Source organism: Electrophorus electricus, chromosome 11 (assembly GCF_041902795.1).
Source record: "Electrophorus electricus isolate QZ-2024a chromosome 11, ASM4190279v1, whole genome shotgun sequence".
NCBI lineage: Eukaryota > Metazoa > Chordata > Actinopteri > Gymnotiformes > Gymnotidae > Electrophorus > Electrophorus electricus.
In genome coordinates, this window is record NC_137507.1 from 12,468,828 (window position 1) to 12,488,400 (window position 19,573).

Sequence of the window (19,573 nt, forward strand, 5' to 3'; positions counted from 1 at the left end):
TTTTGTTTTTGGGTTGTTTTTTTTTTTTTTTTTTTCCTTTTTCGTATCACCAAATGGTGGTCAGCTGTAGGTTTTTAATAGGTTTGTGTGGTGTTTTTTTTGTTTGTTTTTTTAAGTGATTCCATCAACATCTTTGCTCTTCAGGTAAAGAGGAAGAAAAGTAGCACATTCTTTGAAACTAGCTGTTTTTTCTGTGTTATGGATGAACCCACTGTAGGAACATGAGACATCTTAAAGGTGACAAGGGCAGCACTACTTAAATGCTGAAAATTCCCCTACAAGGGCAGAGAAAGAAAATAAAAATAAAAATTTAGTACTGATATTTTAATTTTAAAAAAGTATACACACACACACACACACACACACACACACATACATACGTGCACACACAAATGTTTATACATATACATATATATGTATATATGTATAAACACTTACCATAGCCCCCAGCTTGAATGGGAGTTTTGGGAGAGGCACAAGCATACAGACTGAAGTCTTCCGTCTGGAAGCCAGCCCGATTGAGGGATGGCTCCGACGCACTCCGATGGATCTTGGGTAATGAGCGGGCCAACAGCTCAATGGATGCCAGGATCTGGGATAAAGGACAAATTAACTTAATTGACCACTTGTCCATTTCTAATATGGATAACAGAACATTCTTATAACACATGTATAGAGTATATGCAAAAGGATGATTATCAAAATCACACAACACAACATGCACTCACCAGCTGCTTAGAAACTTAAATGCCTTGTAGGTATACATTCAAAACTGCTAATTTATATCTGTTGCCATCTACTTCACCAGGAGTCAGGTTCTCCCAGGTGGGAGAAGGTTTTTGAGGGACAGCTCTCTCCCAGACCAGCAGTGATGCTGAACGTAAACACTGCAGTATTATTACTGGGTCTGATGAGATTTTAGCATCAACACCCATACCGACACAATCACCATGTAAATGCTGTTGAATGAGGAACAGAATGGAACAAAGATTTGATAAACTTTGGTGTCATCTGACTTTTTCCAATCAGATTCAAGACCAGTTTCAGGTCCAATTCAAAAAGCTTTTTTGCCTTTTTTTGGTCAGATAGGATTGTGCATGTTCCAGCCCCAACCTCAGTCCTAATTTGGTGAGCAGTACTTATTTATGTCAGAATTCTGACAAGGTCTTAAACAATATTGAGGAAACCCTGCATGGACAAATATCTCACACCTAACCATTTTACCAATTATGACAACAATAAACTTGGTGTGTGCCATACTTTTCTCTGCTGTTGCCTATGCCAATAAAATCAGAGGAATGACTAATGTCTTGTTAAACCAAGGCAAACTCCATGTTGGTAGCTAGCTTGCTAGCTTTAGCTGCCCCATACTACTCTGTGTTAAGCATGCCTGTCATGGTAAACTATGACAACCAATGTTGATATGTGAGCAAACATGATCACAGTCCAAACAAGCAAATTGGATCTACTACTTGTAACTTGCAATCTGGACACAAGAAAATTGACCAAATAAATCTGATTTACTGCTGGCTTCAAAACAAACTAACACAAAAAAAAAACGCCCAGGTATGTCATTGTTTACCTGAGGAAAGAGGGGTCGCTCCTCTCTTTTCTTCTTCAGGCAGTCAGCCATGAGCCTCTTCATGGCCTTGGGGCAGTTGCTGCGCACCTTGCTCAGGTCAGGGGACAGGTAACCCCGGCCCACCATGAAGATGATCTACAGCGCAACAAAGACAGAGAGAGAGCCCTTCTCAGCAGTAGGTTTACACACAGACCAACTCCGAGGTCTTAACCGTACAGACACTCCAGTGTGTAGGTCCTGAGTTTCCTTTGTGTATACTGGTGCAGTTTATTCAGTCTGCTGTCTTTGCTGAACAACTGAACAAAAAAACAAAAAAACAAAAACACAAAACAAACAAACAAACAAACAAAAAAAACACATGGGAGAACAGCATAGAGCGTCTCTGGGTAGTTCTTTGGGTTTTATTGCTTTATTTACTTTGAATGACTAACACTTTAAAAAAAATAAAATAAAATTTACAGCAAAGTATGGCATTACATTACTAAAGGTAAACTTCTGCTTAGAACCAAAAGAAATATTTAGTAAAACAAAAAACCAACAAAAAAAAAAAAAACAAAAAAAACCAAACAAAAAAACAAAAACAAAAACAAATGAAGGCTCACAAAAGGTCTGTGAGCTTAAAAAAAGTCCTTTTCACGATGATGGTCAGAAAGTTGATTCTTCTACAGGACTGCTTCTTTATAATGCAGAACAGCCATACAAAGTCTGCAAACTTACCTTTAGTGTTAGTGGGGACACACCAACATGAACAGCTATCTATAAAAACATATATATCCAATTTGGCTATTGAAAGAAAATAACTTCTATTTGTAACACTGAGCATGATAAATGCTAAAGATAATAAATAAATAAATAAAAAGGAGGACAGTTTTTTTGTTTTTTTGTTTTTTTTTACTTCAGCAATAATCAGATAAAAGTTAATGCAAAACAGCCATTACCATCTCTAACCTCCAGAGGGGAGGGATAATTTACCGTTAGTAAAATATTTTGATAGCCAAATTGTAAAGGTCACACATTAAAGTGCAAATTCCCCTTATTACCAAAAAAAGTACAGGTCATAACTCCCTGCATAGTGATAAAATGATGTGAAGAAAAACAAGCACACGAACACAAAATAGCAGATTCATAGTATACATATTGATATCTAATATAGTAGAGATAGCATAGCAGTCTCTAGATCATCATTATACGTAATGCAGCTAAAGCAATTACTTCAGAAGTGTGCTGAATCATCTCATCTTCCAATTTCCAATTAAATGCCTCCAGACTCAATGGTCAGCACTTCACTGTACAGAAAGACAATGACTCAAAATACACTGCCAAGGTAATCAGGGAAACTCTTCTTTCCCTTGCCAGCCTGCCATGTTCCTCCACCCACTGCATCCAAGTTTCTTCAATTTGAGTTTTATGGCTCCAGAGTTTCCTGATGCTCTGGATGGAACAATATGGACACCAACTTGGACTTCCAGAGGACTCTCACCTGGTCTCTGTTGTTGATGTTGGAATAAGGCAATGTCCCCGACATGAGCTCATACAGCACGATGCCAAAAGCATAGACATCAGACTGGAAACTGTACGGGTTCTTATCCTGCAGCCGGATCACCTCTGGAGCCTGAGTAAAGTGAACAAGTTCCAAGTGAATCTGCATTCAGTAGCAGTAATACTGCTTCACTGCCGCAAAGATCAAACGCAAATGGGGGTCACTGAGTTGGATTTGCAGTTAAAGGAGCCAACAACTGGTCTAGCTCAGCGCTGCTGGATTTGGCTCTGAAAGCCCGGTAGACTTTTTTAAACTAGGTTACTTTGGGACCACCTTAAAACAAAATGCAAAAGTATGCACTTTAAAAAGGTTGAACATTCTGAAACCTCAAGTGAGTGTTCTCCACCACTCCTGTAGTCCATATTAGGCTTTTGTCTACTATTACCACTTAACCGTACGTAAACTAGAAAATTACAAATCAAAAAAGTAAAAATGTAGATACAAGCATGTTCTCAAGAAAAAAAAAAAAAAAAAAAAAAAAAAAAAAAAGCCTAAAAAATATTCTAAAATGCACTCCACATAACTCAGGCAGACTTGGAAAAGAGCAATGTGAATGGAACTTGCAGTTGCACCCACCATCCACAGAATGGAGCCAGAAAGCTGCTCGAACTGGTGTGACCCACTCCAGCGGGACTTCACAGTAGCGAGACCGAAATCCCCGATCTTTACTGTCAAGTCCTCGTGCAAGAAGATATCTGAAGAGTGGTGCAGTTAAGACTCGTCTCCACTACAATACATGTATCCTAAAGATCATAACTAGGATGCATTATAGGGATAAATCACAATACCTTTTAAAATAGAGTACAATTACAGTGTCATGGAGATATACTTTGCAATATATTAACACTCACAGGTGATCCCTTGATGTCACATGGAAACACCCACTTGAAATGTCTGGGATTGGTTGGAATCCTCACAGCACGCAGTAAAATCTTTTGTGATTTGTTACATGGTGTATTTTAAATAAATAAATAAATAAATAAATATAATAATAATAACAATAATAATAATTCATTATGTACCAATGCAAGGCAAATGTAGAAAGGATACTGTTGCTCTTGAGGTCTCTGTGAATGATAGACTTGGCATGCAGATAGCTGAGAGGATAAAAAAACACAATTAAGAGTTATAAACCTAAACGAAATTTACACATATCAGCAGTTATTCTGAGACAAGAAAACCTCTATCAGATTGGCCAGAACCTCTTTAAATGAAAAAAAGGAGCCCTTGTTCCTGAAAACTCACTCCATGCCCTGGGCCGTCTGCCGGGCGATGTCGATCAGTTTGATCATCTCAAACTTGGTCTCGATGATGTGCAGGTGGTGGTAGAGGCTGGAGCCTTCGCACCACTGTGTGACAATGGCCAGCTGTGGCTTGGTAGTGTAGCCCATGAAGAGCAGGATATTGACATGCCGGGTTTTTCTGCAAGAAAGACAGAATTCACATGAAAGGGAACTGCTGTACAGACACACGGTATAAACAAAGTGTCCTTTCAGCACCAGCAGAAACTAGGCAGAACCTGAGCCCAAGCTCTGAGTTCTAGCCCTTCAAATGAAAGGAAGATCTGCACCAAATTATTAGGATTTTTCTTTTTTTTGGACAAAATGTCACTGCGTGGATTAGTCACAGCTGTTTCACCTAAATCAAAGACTATACATATGGTGCTCCCTGTAATTTAACAGGCATGATTGACCCTGTAATCTAGCAATCGAGCATCAGATCACTCATGAACCAGTTAATCGGTATGAAAATTCATGCACCAACAAGAGGAGATGAGTAGTTGTATTAGCATGGACGAAGGGCAGAGCTTGCAACAGACAACCTCGATGGACACATGCATCCACAATGATCCACTTATTAGCATAAGAGCCATAAATTAATCTGAAGTTGATGTTAAGGGTCTCCAACATAACAGCAACCATGGCCCAAACTGAAGCACCTGCAGAGAAATGCCCCCATCTCTTCTTCATACAGCAGCACCATCAGGTTTTTCAGGTGTCAAAGTTAGATCCATAATGACAGACAGACAGCAACTTGGGATGAGGTCATAGAATAGGAGCAGATCTGTCCTTACCTGAGGACCCCAACTTCATTCTTGAAGGCCTGTAGTTGTTGAGGAGTGGGAGCAGTCACATTCAACATCTTTACTGCCACATCACCTGTGAAGGTAATAACAAAACAAAACAAAAACAAAATGCTTGAATAGCAAATGTAGTCAGCCAGATCTGAGGGATTAGCATAACCGGAATGGTGCATACATTGCAGCAGAGGTTATGATGTCAGTTGGTAACTGGATTCACTGCACCAGGGAAACAGACTCAGGCCTTCCCCTTTTTGGATGAAGAAGGCATGTTAAGGCCAATGTCCATTACTTCTTTGAGAAGTACAGAGATATCTGAGATCTTAAATCCCACTTTAGTATGTTTCACTGAAACACATCAGACATCATAACTAATGATGTCTGAAGTAGAAATGTCAGGCAGCGGGGAATATTTAAGAGTTCCTGCATGAGAGTAGTGCTGAGATTCCACTTAACGTGTTCCCACAGTGGAATTCCTTCCCATCCATCCCATGCCATCCTATCGCTGTGTACCTCTGCAGAAATGAAAGGCAGGCGGAAACCATGCAAGGTTTCTGAAGACGTACCGTGCCACTTCCCCTTGTAGACAGTTCCAAAAGAACCTGATCCTATCCGCTGGCCCAGAGTGATCTGACCTTCTGGAATCTCCCAATCATCACTAGAGTCCCGCCTGCCCAGAGTTTTCTTCCAGATAGCAATGCCATTATATATATATATAATATATATATATATATAATATATATATATATATATATAAAATATATATATATATAAACAAACAAACAAACAAACAAAAAACAAACAAACACACACACACACACAACAATGGATTATGTCATAAATAAAATGTCTTTGCAACCTAAACATGGTGCAATGCCTGGATAGCATATAAAACAACAATGTCTTTTGGGAGTTCATTAAGGTGTACCCATGCAAACAACACAGCTCCTGACTTCACTGAGCAGACTCAGTGAAAGGTGCAAGAATGTGCTGTGTTTGAGCTAAACAAAAATAAAATCAGCCAAATGCATGGGGGTTTAGCATCCCACCGAAGACCTATGCTGAACTCTGGTTATCTGCCAGGATCAAACTGATCCGGGTACAGCAGGAAGTAAAGAGCAGGGTCACAGCAGCACCCCCTCACCATTTTACTGCGGTCCTCAGATGAGGATGACGACTTGCGCTCTCTCTGTTGGCACGGTGACTTCTGCGGCATCTTCACATTAGTCAGGGAACCAGGCAGGGAAGCAGGGGGTGTGGCTGACAGCCCAGTGGTGGAGCCTGGAAAGGATTTTATTTATATATTTAAACACCTAATTTATTGTGTTTTGAAGATATTAAGGACAGAGAAAGAGAAAAGGTTATGTTAATGACAAACAACAGTGTGAGAGGCAAGAAGAATAAAGAGTGACAGACACAGAGAGACTGAAATAAAAGTGTCTGAACATGTGTAGTGGAGGAGTCATATCACACAGATCATGCAGTTTGATGTGAGGATAGAGATCAATGAGTTCTGGGAAATGTAGTTTATAATGTGAGTCCAAACTAAACTCTCTCTTTTTTTAGAAGGGTCTGTCTAGCAGAACTATTAGAAACCCAGCTCAAACCCCCAGTCTACCTTAAACCAATCCAATTTCACAACTGTATTGAGTGTACTTTGATACACTCACATGTATCCAGGCTTTTACAATCGAAAGGTGAGCTGCAGAGGTTAGTGCGTGACTTAAAATGATTGAGATTATTCTGTGTCATATAGGTATCCCCATGTATATGTATGTGCATGTGCATGTAAGCAACTCCACTTCTCCCTTCAGCAACAATTATTATATGATCAGACTTGCATTATTATTGTGCAAGAGAGCAATGGACCACATAAGATCCAAATTGAGAGCAAGCATCTCCAGCCTTTGACAAGACACTGCAGGAGAAGTGCATGCACAAGAAAAATTCACACTATAGCAAAAATGCGGAAAAACACTGGAGGCATTGATCACCTGTACAGATAGATACGCACGCATGCAAGCAGACATGGGGCACAGTGAAGCACAAAGGCCTAGCTACCTTGGAAAATAGGCTCGGGCTCAAAATCAAACACAATGGCATTGGGGTAGGAGTACAGGATGGGGCTAGAGGTCCGTGTTCGGTGCTTCCTTGAGCAGCGACCTGGGTGGGTCAAGGGGGCTGCAGGGGAAGACAGACACACACAATGACTGCCCCCAAACACCCCTCGCCAATCATCAACTATCCTGTGTCTGTGCTATAAGGTCACATTGAAAGGTTTTTGCTGGGGGCAGTTTGTGCCACTATTTACATACTGAGGACAGGGGCAGGTGTGCTGATGTTCACTTTAAAGCAAGCTGAAGTGCTGATGGTCACTTTAAAGCAAGCTAGGGCAGTTTTATGGCAAAGCTTTTGTTAAAGACCCAGAATGGAGAGGGAAGCAGGGCTCCATGTGTTTAGCATCTTAACTGTAGGGAGAAACAGGAGGTATGGAATGGTCTAGCATGAAGGTTTTAATGCCAATGACACAGCAAAAAAAGTGTGATATGAGGAGAAGCTTTTGAACCTCTGTGAGGAAATGAGCAAAATATGAGCAAAGTCTTTGCTCATATTTTCAAACCTCTGTGATGTGAGTGTTTATGCTGCATTTTATAAAGAACTCTTACCTCCATCTGACCTCTGTGAACCTTGATCACGAATCAAGTCCTAAAACAGAATGTGATGAAGATTTACAGTCTTTAAAAAATAAAAACACTGATTCTACACAATACTGAGAACAAATTTAATAATAACTATCAGCATCCACTGCTACACATCTGCAAACACTCCAAGTTTCTTAGAAACTCTGCTAAGTTTATTTTCTCACCACAAAAGAGAGATTAAATTAGTGCGTGTGTGCCTTTTAATCACTCACATCAATATTAACTGGCTCGATCGTGTTGATATGAACATTGGGGGCTGAGGAAGAACGGTCTCTCTGGCCAAACTGGTTACGGTGGTCCTCCTCTCCGGGCCGGAAACTTTGTGGGATGGGGATAGATTTGGATGGGGACACGGCCGAGTGGCAAAGTGACCTGGAGGAGTCAGATGCATGCTCATCAGCATGATGACATGAGTGTAACAGCATGAGCATGGCGGTTCGACAGCACTGCAGCTCAGGCTCAGTGGCTGCTCTTACCCCGCAGAGTCAGATGGCAGGATGGATGGACACACCTCTGACACGGGTGTAGTGCCCTCTGATGACACCTCCTCTTGGGTAATGGGGTGGTGCACCAAAAACTTGGACGCTAGTAATAAACTGCATAAAGAGAAAAATAAGACATGTCAGATTATTTATATAATAATATTGCACATTAGCGCCTGGTAACAGTGCCATCAGTCTGTAGAGCTGCTGCTGTCACAACCCATGATGGGATAAATCATGGATAATTCTTAAAACTGCAATTTTGAATGAAAAAGATGACAAATGTTCACACCATTACCCAATATCTGAGTATGCGAATAAAACGAACAACTGTGCAAATTCAAACAAACTATGAGAACTAATACTCTATGACAGGCCTCAGACTACATTTCCCATGAGCACTCACTCCAGTTGGTCGTAGTTGACACACATGAGTGGGACTTCTGTACTGCACCGTTGGTGGAACTTGTAGCCACATGTCTGACAGCGGAAGCCCTGGAACAGGAGCTTCCGGCAGAAGTCACAGAAGGCCAAGGTGAAGAACGTCTTCCTCACCTGGCAACAGCAACCATGGCAACAGTTAATAGTTCAGATCTGTGCTAGGCACCTTAGTCACAAGTGCCACCTAAGCATCACCTTAGAACTTGTATGGTAATAAACAAGACCCAACTGGGAAATCTACCTAGATGGTCACCCTTTTATGCCTCAGAATTTGAGGGTCACAAGAAGTAAATATGCTAGTCCTCAAAAGCAAAATAGAGATGCATCATATTAAAAGACCAGAAGGTCAAAGGCCAGACAGTCTGGAAACATGCCAAACAAAAAGCAGCTTCCATCTTCATTTAAGAGATTGACATTAGCAAAATAAGGTTCTTCAAAATCTTTGGGTAAATCCTTATATGGTAAAAAGCATTGCTTCATTTAAAAAAAAACAAAAAAACAAAAAAAAACCACCACCCACAACAAACAAACACCACCACACACACAGTCAAGGTGACTTGAATATGTGACCCGCCCTCTAGAGGAAAAGTTGACCTTTTCCCCATAGAGCTTCCCTATTATGGACAGGCCTAAGGTAAGCAGATCTCACGTTTTAAAAATGAACATGCTTAGACCTTTAACAGACACAAAGCATACATCTGTAGATCTCACTCACTCACTCACTCACTCTCACTCACAGCAGGATAGACAAGCACTCCAGAGGGTGGTGCGTTCAGCAGAGCGCATCACTCATACAGAACTTCCTGACCTGCAGACCATCTATTACAAGACCAAGGCCAGGAGGATTGTGAAGGACCCACCCATCCCAACACTAGGCTCTTCTCTCTGTTGAGGTCAGGGAAGCGCTTTTGCTCCCTGAAGACCAATACATAGAGACTAAGGAGAAGCTTCATCCCACAGGCCATTTGGGCCCTGAATCAGGGCAACTGATAAACTAGGGGGACCACCATCATGATGTCAATAATATCATGACTGTAAATTGTAAACTGGAATTGCACATTGTGTACATACACATATATGCATTGCGTGTATATATGCACACATTATACATGTATTGTTATATATTTTTGATCTTTTGTATATATTTCTATATACACTCCTGTATCTTTCCTCAGGTTGGACACTCACAAAAACCATTTCACTGCGAATTATATCATGTATGACGATGTACGTGACAAATAAAACAAACTTACACACACACACACACGAACACACACACACACGATTCATCTTTGTCCCTAACCTCAGCAGGATCCATGTTTAGATTCATTTGCACAATTTTCCAAAGCGTTGATGTCATACTCACAAAATTATGGGTTGTCAGGGGCACATTCTCTAGAACCTCCACATGGAGCTCCTCCCCTGTCAACCAGGAAATGTCTGTGTCCCAGCCAATGGGCTTCTTCTCCCTGGAGAGAAAAGAGAGAGGTTATGCATGGCTTGATTATAAACAATCGTCAGTGTATTTAATGCTTCTTTAAAATGATCACACACAGCATATCCCTTAAAGCAGTGGTTCCCAACTCATTAAAAACAATTGTTAAGAACTAATTTCCTACTGATTTAAAGCTAGCAGGCAGGGCTGGTACATTACTGGTTATTAGCAAGTGTGTGTAGATTAAATATCACCTCACAAGATTTCTTCCCCACCCTGCTTAATACTCTGCAATGCTGATAAACACAGTAGTTATGTACTCAGATTTCCAGAACCACACCACCCCAAGCTTGACAGAACACTTCTTCAGAATTCATAATGTATCTGTAGGACATGTTCTTCAGTATTTACTATGCTGTTATCACAGGCTTCTGAGTCAGGTATCCTATGGAACTGCCTTTTGAGAACCACTACCCTTGGAGAAGAAGCAGAGCATTATTTGAGTCAGCTGAGGCAGATGAATGTGTGCTATATGCCATTACCCATCCTGAATCCTGTAGACAGCACAGCATTCTGGAATCAAGCCTCGCATCATCAGCGCCTTCTTCAAGGAGTCCCTCACAGTCATCCCGCAACGCGCTGGGACCTAAGACAAAGGAAAACAGGAGATCAGTGAGACCCCGCGGCAACTCCCCTGAGAACTCACTCAGCTCTACAATTTGAACGTAGTAGAAAACCAGTTCATAGTCCTTTCCTTGAGTTTCCTTTTGAGCTCAAAACATCAATACCAAAGTATGAAAAATTCCAAAGACTTTCTCAGTTCAACCCTTGACCAAAAAAGAGCCACCCTAATTCCAAACTAATGGAACCCATTTCAAGGATGGGGTAGAACTCTTCCCTGTGCAGCATGCAGCTGCAACTCACCACTGTCCTCTGCTTGTTGGGCAGAAAGACTCTGACGATGGGCTTCTGAGGTGAGCGAGGGTTGACCCGGGCAGCGTCGCTAGGGGTTTGCAGCATGGTCAGGGTGTTGGGTGCAGCTGGGCCAGCCTGGAGACCCAGCTTCACCTGCAGTGGGGTGGGGGTGGGAGAGGAGCAGAACTCCGAGCTGTTCCCAATGGCCTCCAGGAGCTGCTGCTCTCTCTGCTGCAGGGCATCCAACTTGCTGGTGTACTCTTCATAGGCCTGGAAGGGACAGGTGAGCACTGAGCTGTGGACATGTGCTTCACTCAACCTTTACATCCACTCACGCCTACTTCCAAATGACAGCTTCAACAGTCTGTGGCATCCCATTTGAAAGTGTACACAATTTTGTGTTATTCAGAATCCATTTAAAACATGAACATGCTCTTAAGGTAGGGCTACCTACAGTATGCTGCTCAGAGTTAAGTCTCATATGTTCCCCAGTACTTCCTTGGGTTCAGAAATGTTTTAATTATAGGTCTTAGTCACTGCACTTTGGTCAGAATCTTTTTATAAAGACAAATTAGTGCTCTGGGCAATAATGACTATCTGCCAGTCCTCATTGCAGTCTTCCATTTTACCAGTGCTTCACCATATGTCATCTCTCTCACCACAGCTGAGGAGTGGCACTTTTGCATATCTTGTCTACTTACCTCCAGGTATATAGACGGGGGGTTGTGTTCACCACCAAACTTGTCCAGAAGTGCTTCTATATGCTCTTGAGTCAACTTAATCATCTGTTTGATGTTCCATATCTGTACAAAACAAGAAACATAACTCTACTTTAGCAAATCTAAAGTGTCTCATTCACATCCTGGTTACTGCATCTTTAGCCTTAGCATGAATGCCTGTAGATAATGCATATACTTTACGTTTAGACTTGCAAACCAAAACTTATTGCAGACTCTTTTCACTGAGGTGTAAAAGTTGATCCAGAATACTCCATCTCTGGCCCTACCCAGGGGAGCCACAGCAGCAGTGCTTAGCTGGATGCTGCGATAACTTCCAGGCTTCCCAGCCAAATATGACCTGAGCTCTGAGACTCATGCCCTGACAAGACAATGCCATCTCTCCAGTAGAGTCACAAAATGGTCATGCATTCAGGGGCTGGTCAGATATAAAAGTCAGCAGCCTGAACAGGAACACCTTAGCTAAGATGCTAAATATATGACAAAACCTGAATATAACTTAGGTCAACACTGAATTTTAATATACATAGTAATGCCACATTTAATGGAAATATTTATACCACACAGAGAGGACATTTAATTTCTGACAATAAATATTATTTTACACCCCCCCCCCCAATATGGATAAATAAGTTCCAATATCCTACAGCCTACCAATATGCCCCTTTGCACATTGGTCATATGCAAGACACAAGGTCATAGGAGAAAACAAAACACAGCTAAAACCATCACAGTTGCTTTAAAAGCTCACTGAAAATACTGGAATGCTTCACAGATTAATTGTCTTATCAGAGGTTAGGCCTAACGAACCAGTCTGTCTAAAGAACTGTAATAGTCACAGTGTTCATGGGCAACAATTTGGCACTTGATCATAATCTTTGTATATAAAATGGCTTTGTTTTAAATTAAGAGGAAAGCCCCCTTCCTCTTTCAAGAGACTAAATACATAACTAATAGGAAAACCAGTTTACCTTTACTTTGTATTCTTGCTAGTACAAATAACTGTGACAAAGCTGACCTGACTTATTTTTTAATTTTTTTATTTTTTTAAATAAAGGCAGCTCCACATTATTGTCATTTGCAACATGCACCTTGTGACAGCAGGCTGCATGTGCCTAATATGGTCACAAACCAGTAAGAGAACTATTGCAAAACTAGCTGTGACCAACTCCATCTGCAGTATCTGCAAATGTGTGAGTAGGCCTAGCATCAAGCAAATCACGGGCAGGCTAAAAGTGGAGTTAAAATATTTTAAAGTAAGTCTTGTTTTAAATTAAGACAAGATCCCCGGGCTCCATATGAGGCCAGTAAGGGATCAAATTAATTACTTATTATTTATTAAGAGGTCTATTTGGATTTACCTTCCTCGCTTGTATTAGTAAGAACGGTTTTCATAAGGGTAACAGTAGCACTAGCATGCCTGGTTCCAACGTCAAAAAAAAGGGCCAATTAAATTTGGTATACATGTAGTCACCAGTAATAATATAGTATATACGTACCAGGTACCCATAATAATGTAGCTAGCTAATGCAAAGATAAGTAATGCCACAGAAGGCCCTCACTTTAACATAAGGCTGTCAGCTGGTTGGGAAATTAAACCCTCATGATGCCAGCAGAGCCACCACCTTACAATTTTATTTCAGAATGTTAATGTATTATTCCAAATAAGACATGGCATCAATAATTACAATCACATAATAAAATCATGTACGGTTAGCAAGCTACAGAAAGCAGGGTTTCACAAGAAGGATGACAACACAAGAGATTTGACACACGCACAAAAATGCCTGCGATAACTGTCGCGCGGGTTCGAGACTGCAGTTTAGAACATAAAGAAGACAAACAAGGCACGCGCAGAATGAGGAGCTAGAAGTCATTAGAATGATTTCAACGCAGAGCGCTAATGAACTAGCGCGGGTGCTAACGAGCTAGCCTTCGCGAGCTGTTGGCTACAGCTGCAGTAGTCTCAGGAAAAAAAAAATAATAACGCGAATGAAATATGGGCAGGCCCTGTAATAAACATTGGGTCAGAGAACTGCAGTAAAAATGGAAGAAAATAATGATTGCCTTTGCTCGACAATGCACCTTGCGAATATATATTTGCATATTTATCCACGCACGACATTAATTTCAGTCAAACAGATTTTTGTGCATCATCTCGCCCCCCTGCAATGCATCCCCACGATCCATATTACAGCCGGTGTTTCCTGAAGATCTACATCCACCAAGCTCCACTCAGCACCCGACTCCCTAGCTCTTCTCTACCCTGTCACACGCCGCGTACCTCCTCGGGAATGTCCTGCTGACACTCACGAAGCCCCCCGGAGCAGGTGGACCCAAGCCCCGCGCCAAGCTCGTGTAGTCCCGGCTCCCGATCCGGATCACGGTCCATGGTGTCTCCGTTGAACACAGGCGGTGGGGACTCGGCGCTGCTCAACGCCGCCATTTTAAACTGCGAGAAATAGTGGAAAAAAAAAATAGAAGAAAGAGAGAACAAGACAGGAGGTGGAGACAGATTTCAAGAACTGTAAACCCTTTCAGGAGCAAATGGGGATAGCAGAAATCTGGGCATTTTAATTGCAATTTTAATATGGGTTTATTGTTAATATTAGCAATATAAACAGCTAAATAAAAATAACAACGATTAGGAAGTATTATTCTACGAATGTTTAGTTTACATATAAAGTGTTACTTCCTCTTGTAATTTACTACTCGCGTTTTTTTTTAAAAACTGCTATAAAAGTTATACATCTGTTCAAATTTTCTTTACTTGCATGGTACATTTTTAATAATTGTCCTCTTGTAAATCAAACTATGGGGAGTACTACTAAGTAAGCAGTACACCCGAAACCTTACTGGCGTGCAGACTTTAAGCTATATTGAGGACAATAACAACAATGATATTAGTTCGATTATTGAATTAAATTATTAGCTCTAAGGCAACAGCTGAGAGGACAGGTCAAAACATCTAGGAATGGTGAGTTAGCTGCAGGGCAGGAATATGATAAACGGAGTAAATTGACCAGACGCTTTGGTTTTCATTCCCTTGGCCAGTGCACAGCCAGCACTAACTTGTGCATGCTTGGGATCAGTCAACATGTTCTACTTGATCTCATTTTTGTAATACAGCAAGGCTTTAAAAAAGCAAAAACACACTGGATAAGCATCTGGTACTTCACCACAGGTAATTTAAAGCCTACAATGAACCACTCTTCCTTAGAACAAAGCAATACCTGATAGGTTAAAATATGAGCACTCCTTACCACGTTCTTTAAGCACAAACAGATTAAGCATAGTAATTAAAGCATTATTTAATACTTAGATTAAATATGGTAAAAATTTAAATTAAGATTTCTTATTATTGGACTAGGTTTGCCCATGTTACACCATAAATAGCCATTTATATATGCCTATATAGTACAAAGAAATCAACAGCTAGGTAGAAAGTTATGTTGTGTAGAAAACACAAAATGGCTAAAAATGCTATCAAAAGGAGTGTCCTGCAAGATGTTTACCTATTTTGTAGTTATTCTAAATCCTGCAGTAGCGATTTTCTTCCCCTTAGAATGAGACCTGTAAAGTCTGACTTGTTTTTATAAATAAAAATATGCTTTTATTACATGCTAAGCATTTCTTCCCTTCACCGGTATAAAATTAAAACAATTAAGGCTTAAAAATGATAGTGACATAGGGTGAAGATCTTAGCCCAAGTGGTCAAGATCTTTCTAAACTTGCACCCTCAACTTAGGTTACATCAGGATCACTGCTAACCTGCAAACATGAGAGAACTACTGACAAGTAGTAGGAAACTAGCTCCTACTGATCAGATCAATTGGCAAGTACAAACTTGAATGATAGTGAATATTTAATCCAAAAAAGATACAAGCCAAGGATAATTAAAATCTTCAGACACATGTACTGAACATGTACAGAGAATTCAGCAACACAGAAGTCACTACATTCAAAAGGAATGTGCTGCAATCCATTTCCATACAGTTCATCTTCCAGATGGCTGACGTTTTCTCCTATGAAAAGGTCCTTGTATACTAGGATTTTGCCTATTTCTTCTTTAATGCTCTCTTTCCTTCTCCTTTCTTGGGTTTTCCTTTCCCACGCAGCTTCTTGAGACGTCGCATTTCGTCCTTGAAGTCTTCATGCTCATCTCTACAGCAAAACAGGGCATGCGTCAATATCACCACTAATCACCTATATCATCACAACGTCACTTAAGTAACACAGCGTACCTGAACAGTCCCATGAATCGAAGCTTCTGTGCTAAGGAATAGTAAATATTGTGCTGGGGATACCAGTCATACACCTCCTTCCTCTGGGCCAAGGGGGGCTCTTTAAACAGCTGCACCACCTTCATGGATTTGGAATCCGTAGTACGCACAACGTCTCCAAATATGCGTGCACTAAGTCGCGCCATGCGACTGGCGTAATTTGACAAATTAGCCATGACTAGATAATGAGAAGATGTTTATGTTAGTTTATACTGAGGTCGGGGGTCATACATTATATTCTATCCAAGTGTAATTTAGCATCGAGCATCTATAACGTTGGTTAAATTTACAACAACGTGAGGGTCATTCAGACTGTCCGCTGGCCGAAAGACAAAATGGCTTACCTTTCACCGAAACCACGAAAGTCACTCCGAAACTTAAAAAAAACCAAATTGACAAATGAAACAATTTTACAGTAAAAGCATAATACTGCGTGATCATACAGCTATGTTACGCTCGTAGAAAGACTTACTAATTGCTAAATTAACTTAACAAGAGGCAAGCTAATCGTCCTGCATGCTAAAACATGTGAGCTGCGCAAGCGCCCGTGGGTGCTTCTGATTGGTGAATTGGCGACCAAAAACTTCCTCTATTTTTTTTAAATAACCAAAGCTTGTCAGTGAGAGCTCAAGATGTGGCATTAATCTACCATCTTTTTTGAAATCCGATAAATCGACTAAAATTTCTTAGTGTCGCGAGAGGGACGGGATATTCATTCCCATTGTGCAGACAAGTCAGTTACAATAATTTCTACAAGATTCTCAGGTTTTCATCAAACATTATCAGTCCCTTTAATCTGCACTGATCCGTGAGCGCATGAGGTAATTTTTATGATTACTAAAATGTTAAGATAATTTGAGTATAAACTACAATTTTACTAATGAGCTGACTTAAAGAAATACAACTGAAATACAATTGGTTCAGGTGTGTGCCGCTAGAAGTCATAACTGTTTGCAACGTAAACCCAGAAATGAAAACAATAACCGCGAGATGCATTAATTAAATAAAAGAAAGGTCTATGCTCCATCTTTCTCCCTCTTTGCTGTAATCTTGCCAAATCAGCCCTTTCTGGAATGATCCTATTTCTAAAATCCCAAACACTGTATATATTTGTTAGATATTTCCTCGATATTGTGTTATATCTGAGTATGTACAGTATGTATTTAACTCATTTTGAAAGCGATCACAAATTTTTAAGTTTGCAAAAAAACAAAAAAAACAAAACAAAACAAAAAAATGCTTGTCAAGATTTGAGCCTGGCCTGGGGAACGTTAAAAATCTTTCACTATCATCTTTCCATCCTTCTCTGTGTTTCGTGGAGATTTGTGTGGGTCTACCACACAGCTGGACGTTTATTATTTAATATATTGCGGTTAATTTGTTTACTTAAAGTATTAGTCTAATAGCCTAACGTTTTATGTAATAATTAAGCCTATCTGATGACGTCATGAAAAAGTACGTCTTTGTATTGACTCCGTGAATCCCACAGGCTCCGAACGTAGTTCCGAATTGATTTCGTCAAAAAACAAACAAACAAACAAACAAACAAACAACAACAAAAAAAACCAACCCTCAGCCTTCAAACCTTTAGCTACAATTTTCACATTAGACACATCACATCACATTCAATGATCATATTTATAATGACCAAAATATCATTAACTGACTCTGTAACTAATAACCCCTACAAGCAAATAATTTGTTTGGAGAAAGCGTCTTTCAACATAAAAAGACTAAATTGCTCTCTCCATAGTATTCCTATGTAATCTGTCTGACTTGCCAAGTCTAAACTATAGGACTGCAGAACCGTTTTCTCCGTCTCACGGACACCGGACATTGGAACGTTCACCGACCTTTATCTAAGTGGTAATGTCATGAAGCTGAATACACGAGACTGCGTGGCGGCCAGCGTGTACAAAGTGCTGTGAGACTTCAGCTCGACTCCTTTCTATGGTTAACAAAATATGATGCCAAGATGTACAAAACCATCACTGTTGATGTTTACGTTACTGTGCATTTAATAACCCCAACTGGCGCTCAGAGGCAGAACGGTTTATTGTTGTTATACGTGATCCAATTGTTTAGGCTCTTACCACCCAGGGCTATGTAATATATCTTAGTAAAGGTTACAAAATATGTTACACTGTCATAACCAGTGGACCTATTGTTATCGAAGATCAGCAGATATACTAAAATTTAAAACAGTTACATTGTAATACCCCTATCAACAAGGAAGTTCGTAAAGCTAAAATCTAGATGAAGTAGACTTTAGATAAATTACACAGCCCTTCAGCCCAGTTGACTATCTCGGGAACTTGCAGGTTAAGCCCACGAGTCTGCAATTCCGGAGAACCGAAAATCCAGGCACCTGTCCATCCATCAATCCGTCCATCCATCCATCCATCCATTCATCCGTCCTTTCATCAGCTGGTTTCACAAGAATAAGACAACAGCTATGGTATATGCAATGCAAAATATGATGTGTTGTTTGCAGATACAGTTATACACAAATTATATATGCCCAACAAAGAGTTTAATTTAAAAAATGCCGTGTGTTTAAGTCATGGGCTACTGAGATATTGAGATCTGGCACATTTTTAAACTTTTGTCATGTGTTTGTTTATCCACTAGATGGGGATATGCCCATGAAATCAAAATCCGCCTAAACTAATATTAATACAAAACTGATAGATGTCGCTTCTCATTGGTAAGTGAATCACGTTTTTCGTCCTCCCACAGAGGATGTATCTATTAACACAATTCTGGGGATAAAAAAAAAAGAAAAAGAAACCGCATCCAAGATAACGCATCCTTACACCGCACAAGACAAATTGCTCTGGTGTATCTGCTGCAGTTGCAGATTACATTGTCTGGCACCCCAAAGTGCTACAAATAAGTTCCAGCCTTGCCGGAAATATAATTAAAATCTGGCTGTCAAGCTGTCATTCATACTGTCCTAAAGAAAATTACTGTTGCATACTCAGAATTCAGTGTAAAGTGGAAAAATAAAAACTGTCCAGGTGGCTTGGGAGTGATGGTGGACAGACAGACAAACAATGAAACCTTGGAAGGTAAAGATTAGAAGAATGTTCTGTACTCCTTTTTAACTGCCACACTAAATATATAACTATTTTATCACCCTATGTGGAATAACAATATTCTACCATTCCAGCTATAATATTCTGACACTCTAGTTCTCTTCGAGGTAAATAAGCAGTCTTGCTGCTTTAAAGTCAAGTAATACAAATTTGTCCTCTCTCCTCTGAGAGAGTAAAATCACAAAGACATGACAACTGTCACTGATATGACATTTTTTTACATTATGTGAAAAATGCTCATTCATTGTGCCACTGAATATCCTTAAAACTTTTAAAGG

The 19,573-nt window shown here is 40.2% G+C and overlaps 2 protein-coding genes and 1 long non-coding RNA gene across 4 annotated transcripts; 1 reads left to right on the forward strand and 2 right to left on the reverse strand.

Annotated features, from left to right (window-relative positions):
- braf (B-Raf proto-oncogene, serine/threonine kinase) lies at positions 1–14,393 on the reverse strand. 2 transcript variants are annotated; one of them, XM_027002195.3, is made up of 20 exons: positions 14,199–14,393; positions 11,879–11,980; positions 11,187–11,447; positions 10,805–10,908; positions 10,194–10,296; positions 8,793–8,941; positions 8,381–8,500; positions 8,117–8,276; positions 7,869–7,908; positions 7,264–7,383; positions 6,347–6,483; positions 5,769–5,886; positions 5,197–5,281; positions 4,368–4,544; positions 4,173–4,219; positions 3,699–3,817; positions 3,063–3,194; positions 1,583–1,717; positions 439–592; positions 1–275 (listed from the first exon to the last, which is right to left on the reverse strand). In XM_027002195.3, the coding sequence occupies exons 1-20, from the start codon at positions 14,358–14,360 to the stop codon at positions 253–255; spliced, it is 2,448 nt and encodes an 815-aa protein (XP_026857996.3). In that variant the 5' UTR covers positions 14,361–14,393; the 3' UTR covers positions 1–252. The 2 variants fall into 2 exon arrangements, with proteins under 2 accessions (XP_026857996.3, XP_081579131.1); XM_081723005.1 differs by lacking the exon at positions 7,264–7,383 and having other exon boundaries at positions 14,199–14,390.
- Positions 14,394–15,761: 1,368 nt separating this feature from the next.
- On the reverse strand, positions 15,762–16,747 carry mrps33 (mitochondrial ribosomal protein S33). The gene is made up of 3 exons (XM_027002167.3): positions 16,542–16,747; positions 16,159–16,375; positions 15,762–16,078 (listed from the first exon to the last, which is right to left on the reverse strand). Exons 1-3 carry the CDS (start codon positions 16,636–16,638, stop codon positions 15,973–15,975), a joined length of 420 nt encoding a protein of 139 aa, XP_026857968.2. The 5' UTR covers positions 16,639–16,747; the 3' UTR covers positions 15,762–15,972.
- A 122-nt stretch (positions 16,748–16,869) lies between these two features.
- On the forward strand, positions 16,870–18,869 carry LOC113572515 (uncharacterized). The gene is made up of 3 exons (XR_003410121.3): positions 16,870–17,018; positions 18,519–18,655; positions 18,829–18,869. It is a non-coding gene; the product is annotated as an uncharacterized LOC113572515 (long non-coding RNA).
- Positions 18,870–19,573: the final 704 nt, after the last annotated feature.

What these genes read in the sequence shown, in the direction of transcription:
- braf (XM_027002195.3), bottom strand. Translation starts at nt 14,360, where the DNA reads ATGGCGGCGTTGAGCAGCGCCGAGTCCCCACCGCCTGTGTTCAACGGA. An exon ending in CCCTGACAACCCATAATTTT is followed by an intron (nt 8,942 to 10,193) that starts GTGAGTATGACA and finishes TGCTGTTGCCAG; the next exon opens with GTGAGGAAGACGTTCTTCAC. An exon ending in CTGAGGACCGCAGTAAAATG is followed by an intron (nt 5,887 to 6,346) that starts GTGAGGGGGTGC and finishes GCTATCTGGAAG; the next exon opens with AAAACTCTGGGCAGGCGGGA.
- mrps33 (XM_027002167.3), bottom strand. Translation starts at nt 16,638, where the DNA reads ATGATCACGCAGTATTATGCTTTTACTGTAAAATTGTTTCATTTGTCA. An exon ending in TTTCGTGGTTTCGGTGAAAG is followed by an intron (nt 16,376 to 16,541) that starts GTAAGCCATTTT and finishes CTCATTATCTAG; the next exon opens with TCATGGCTAATTTGTCAAAT. An exon ending in CGATTCATGGGACTGTTCAG is followed by an intron (nt 16,079 to 16,158) that starts GTACGCTGTGTT and finishes GTTTTGCTGTAG; the next exon opens with AGATGAGCATGAAGACTTCA.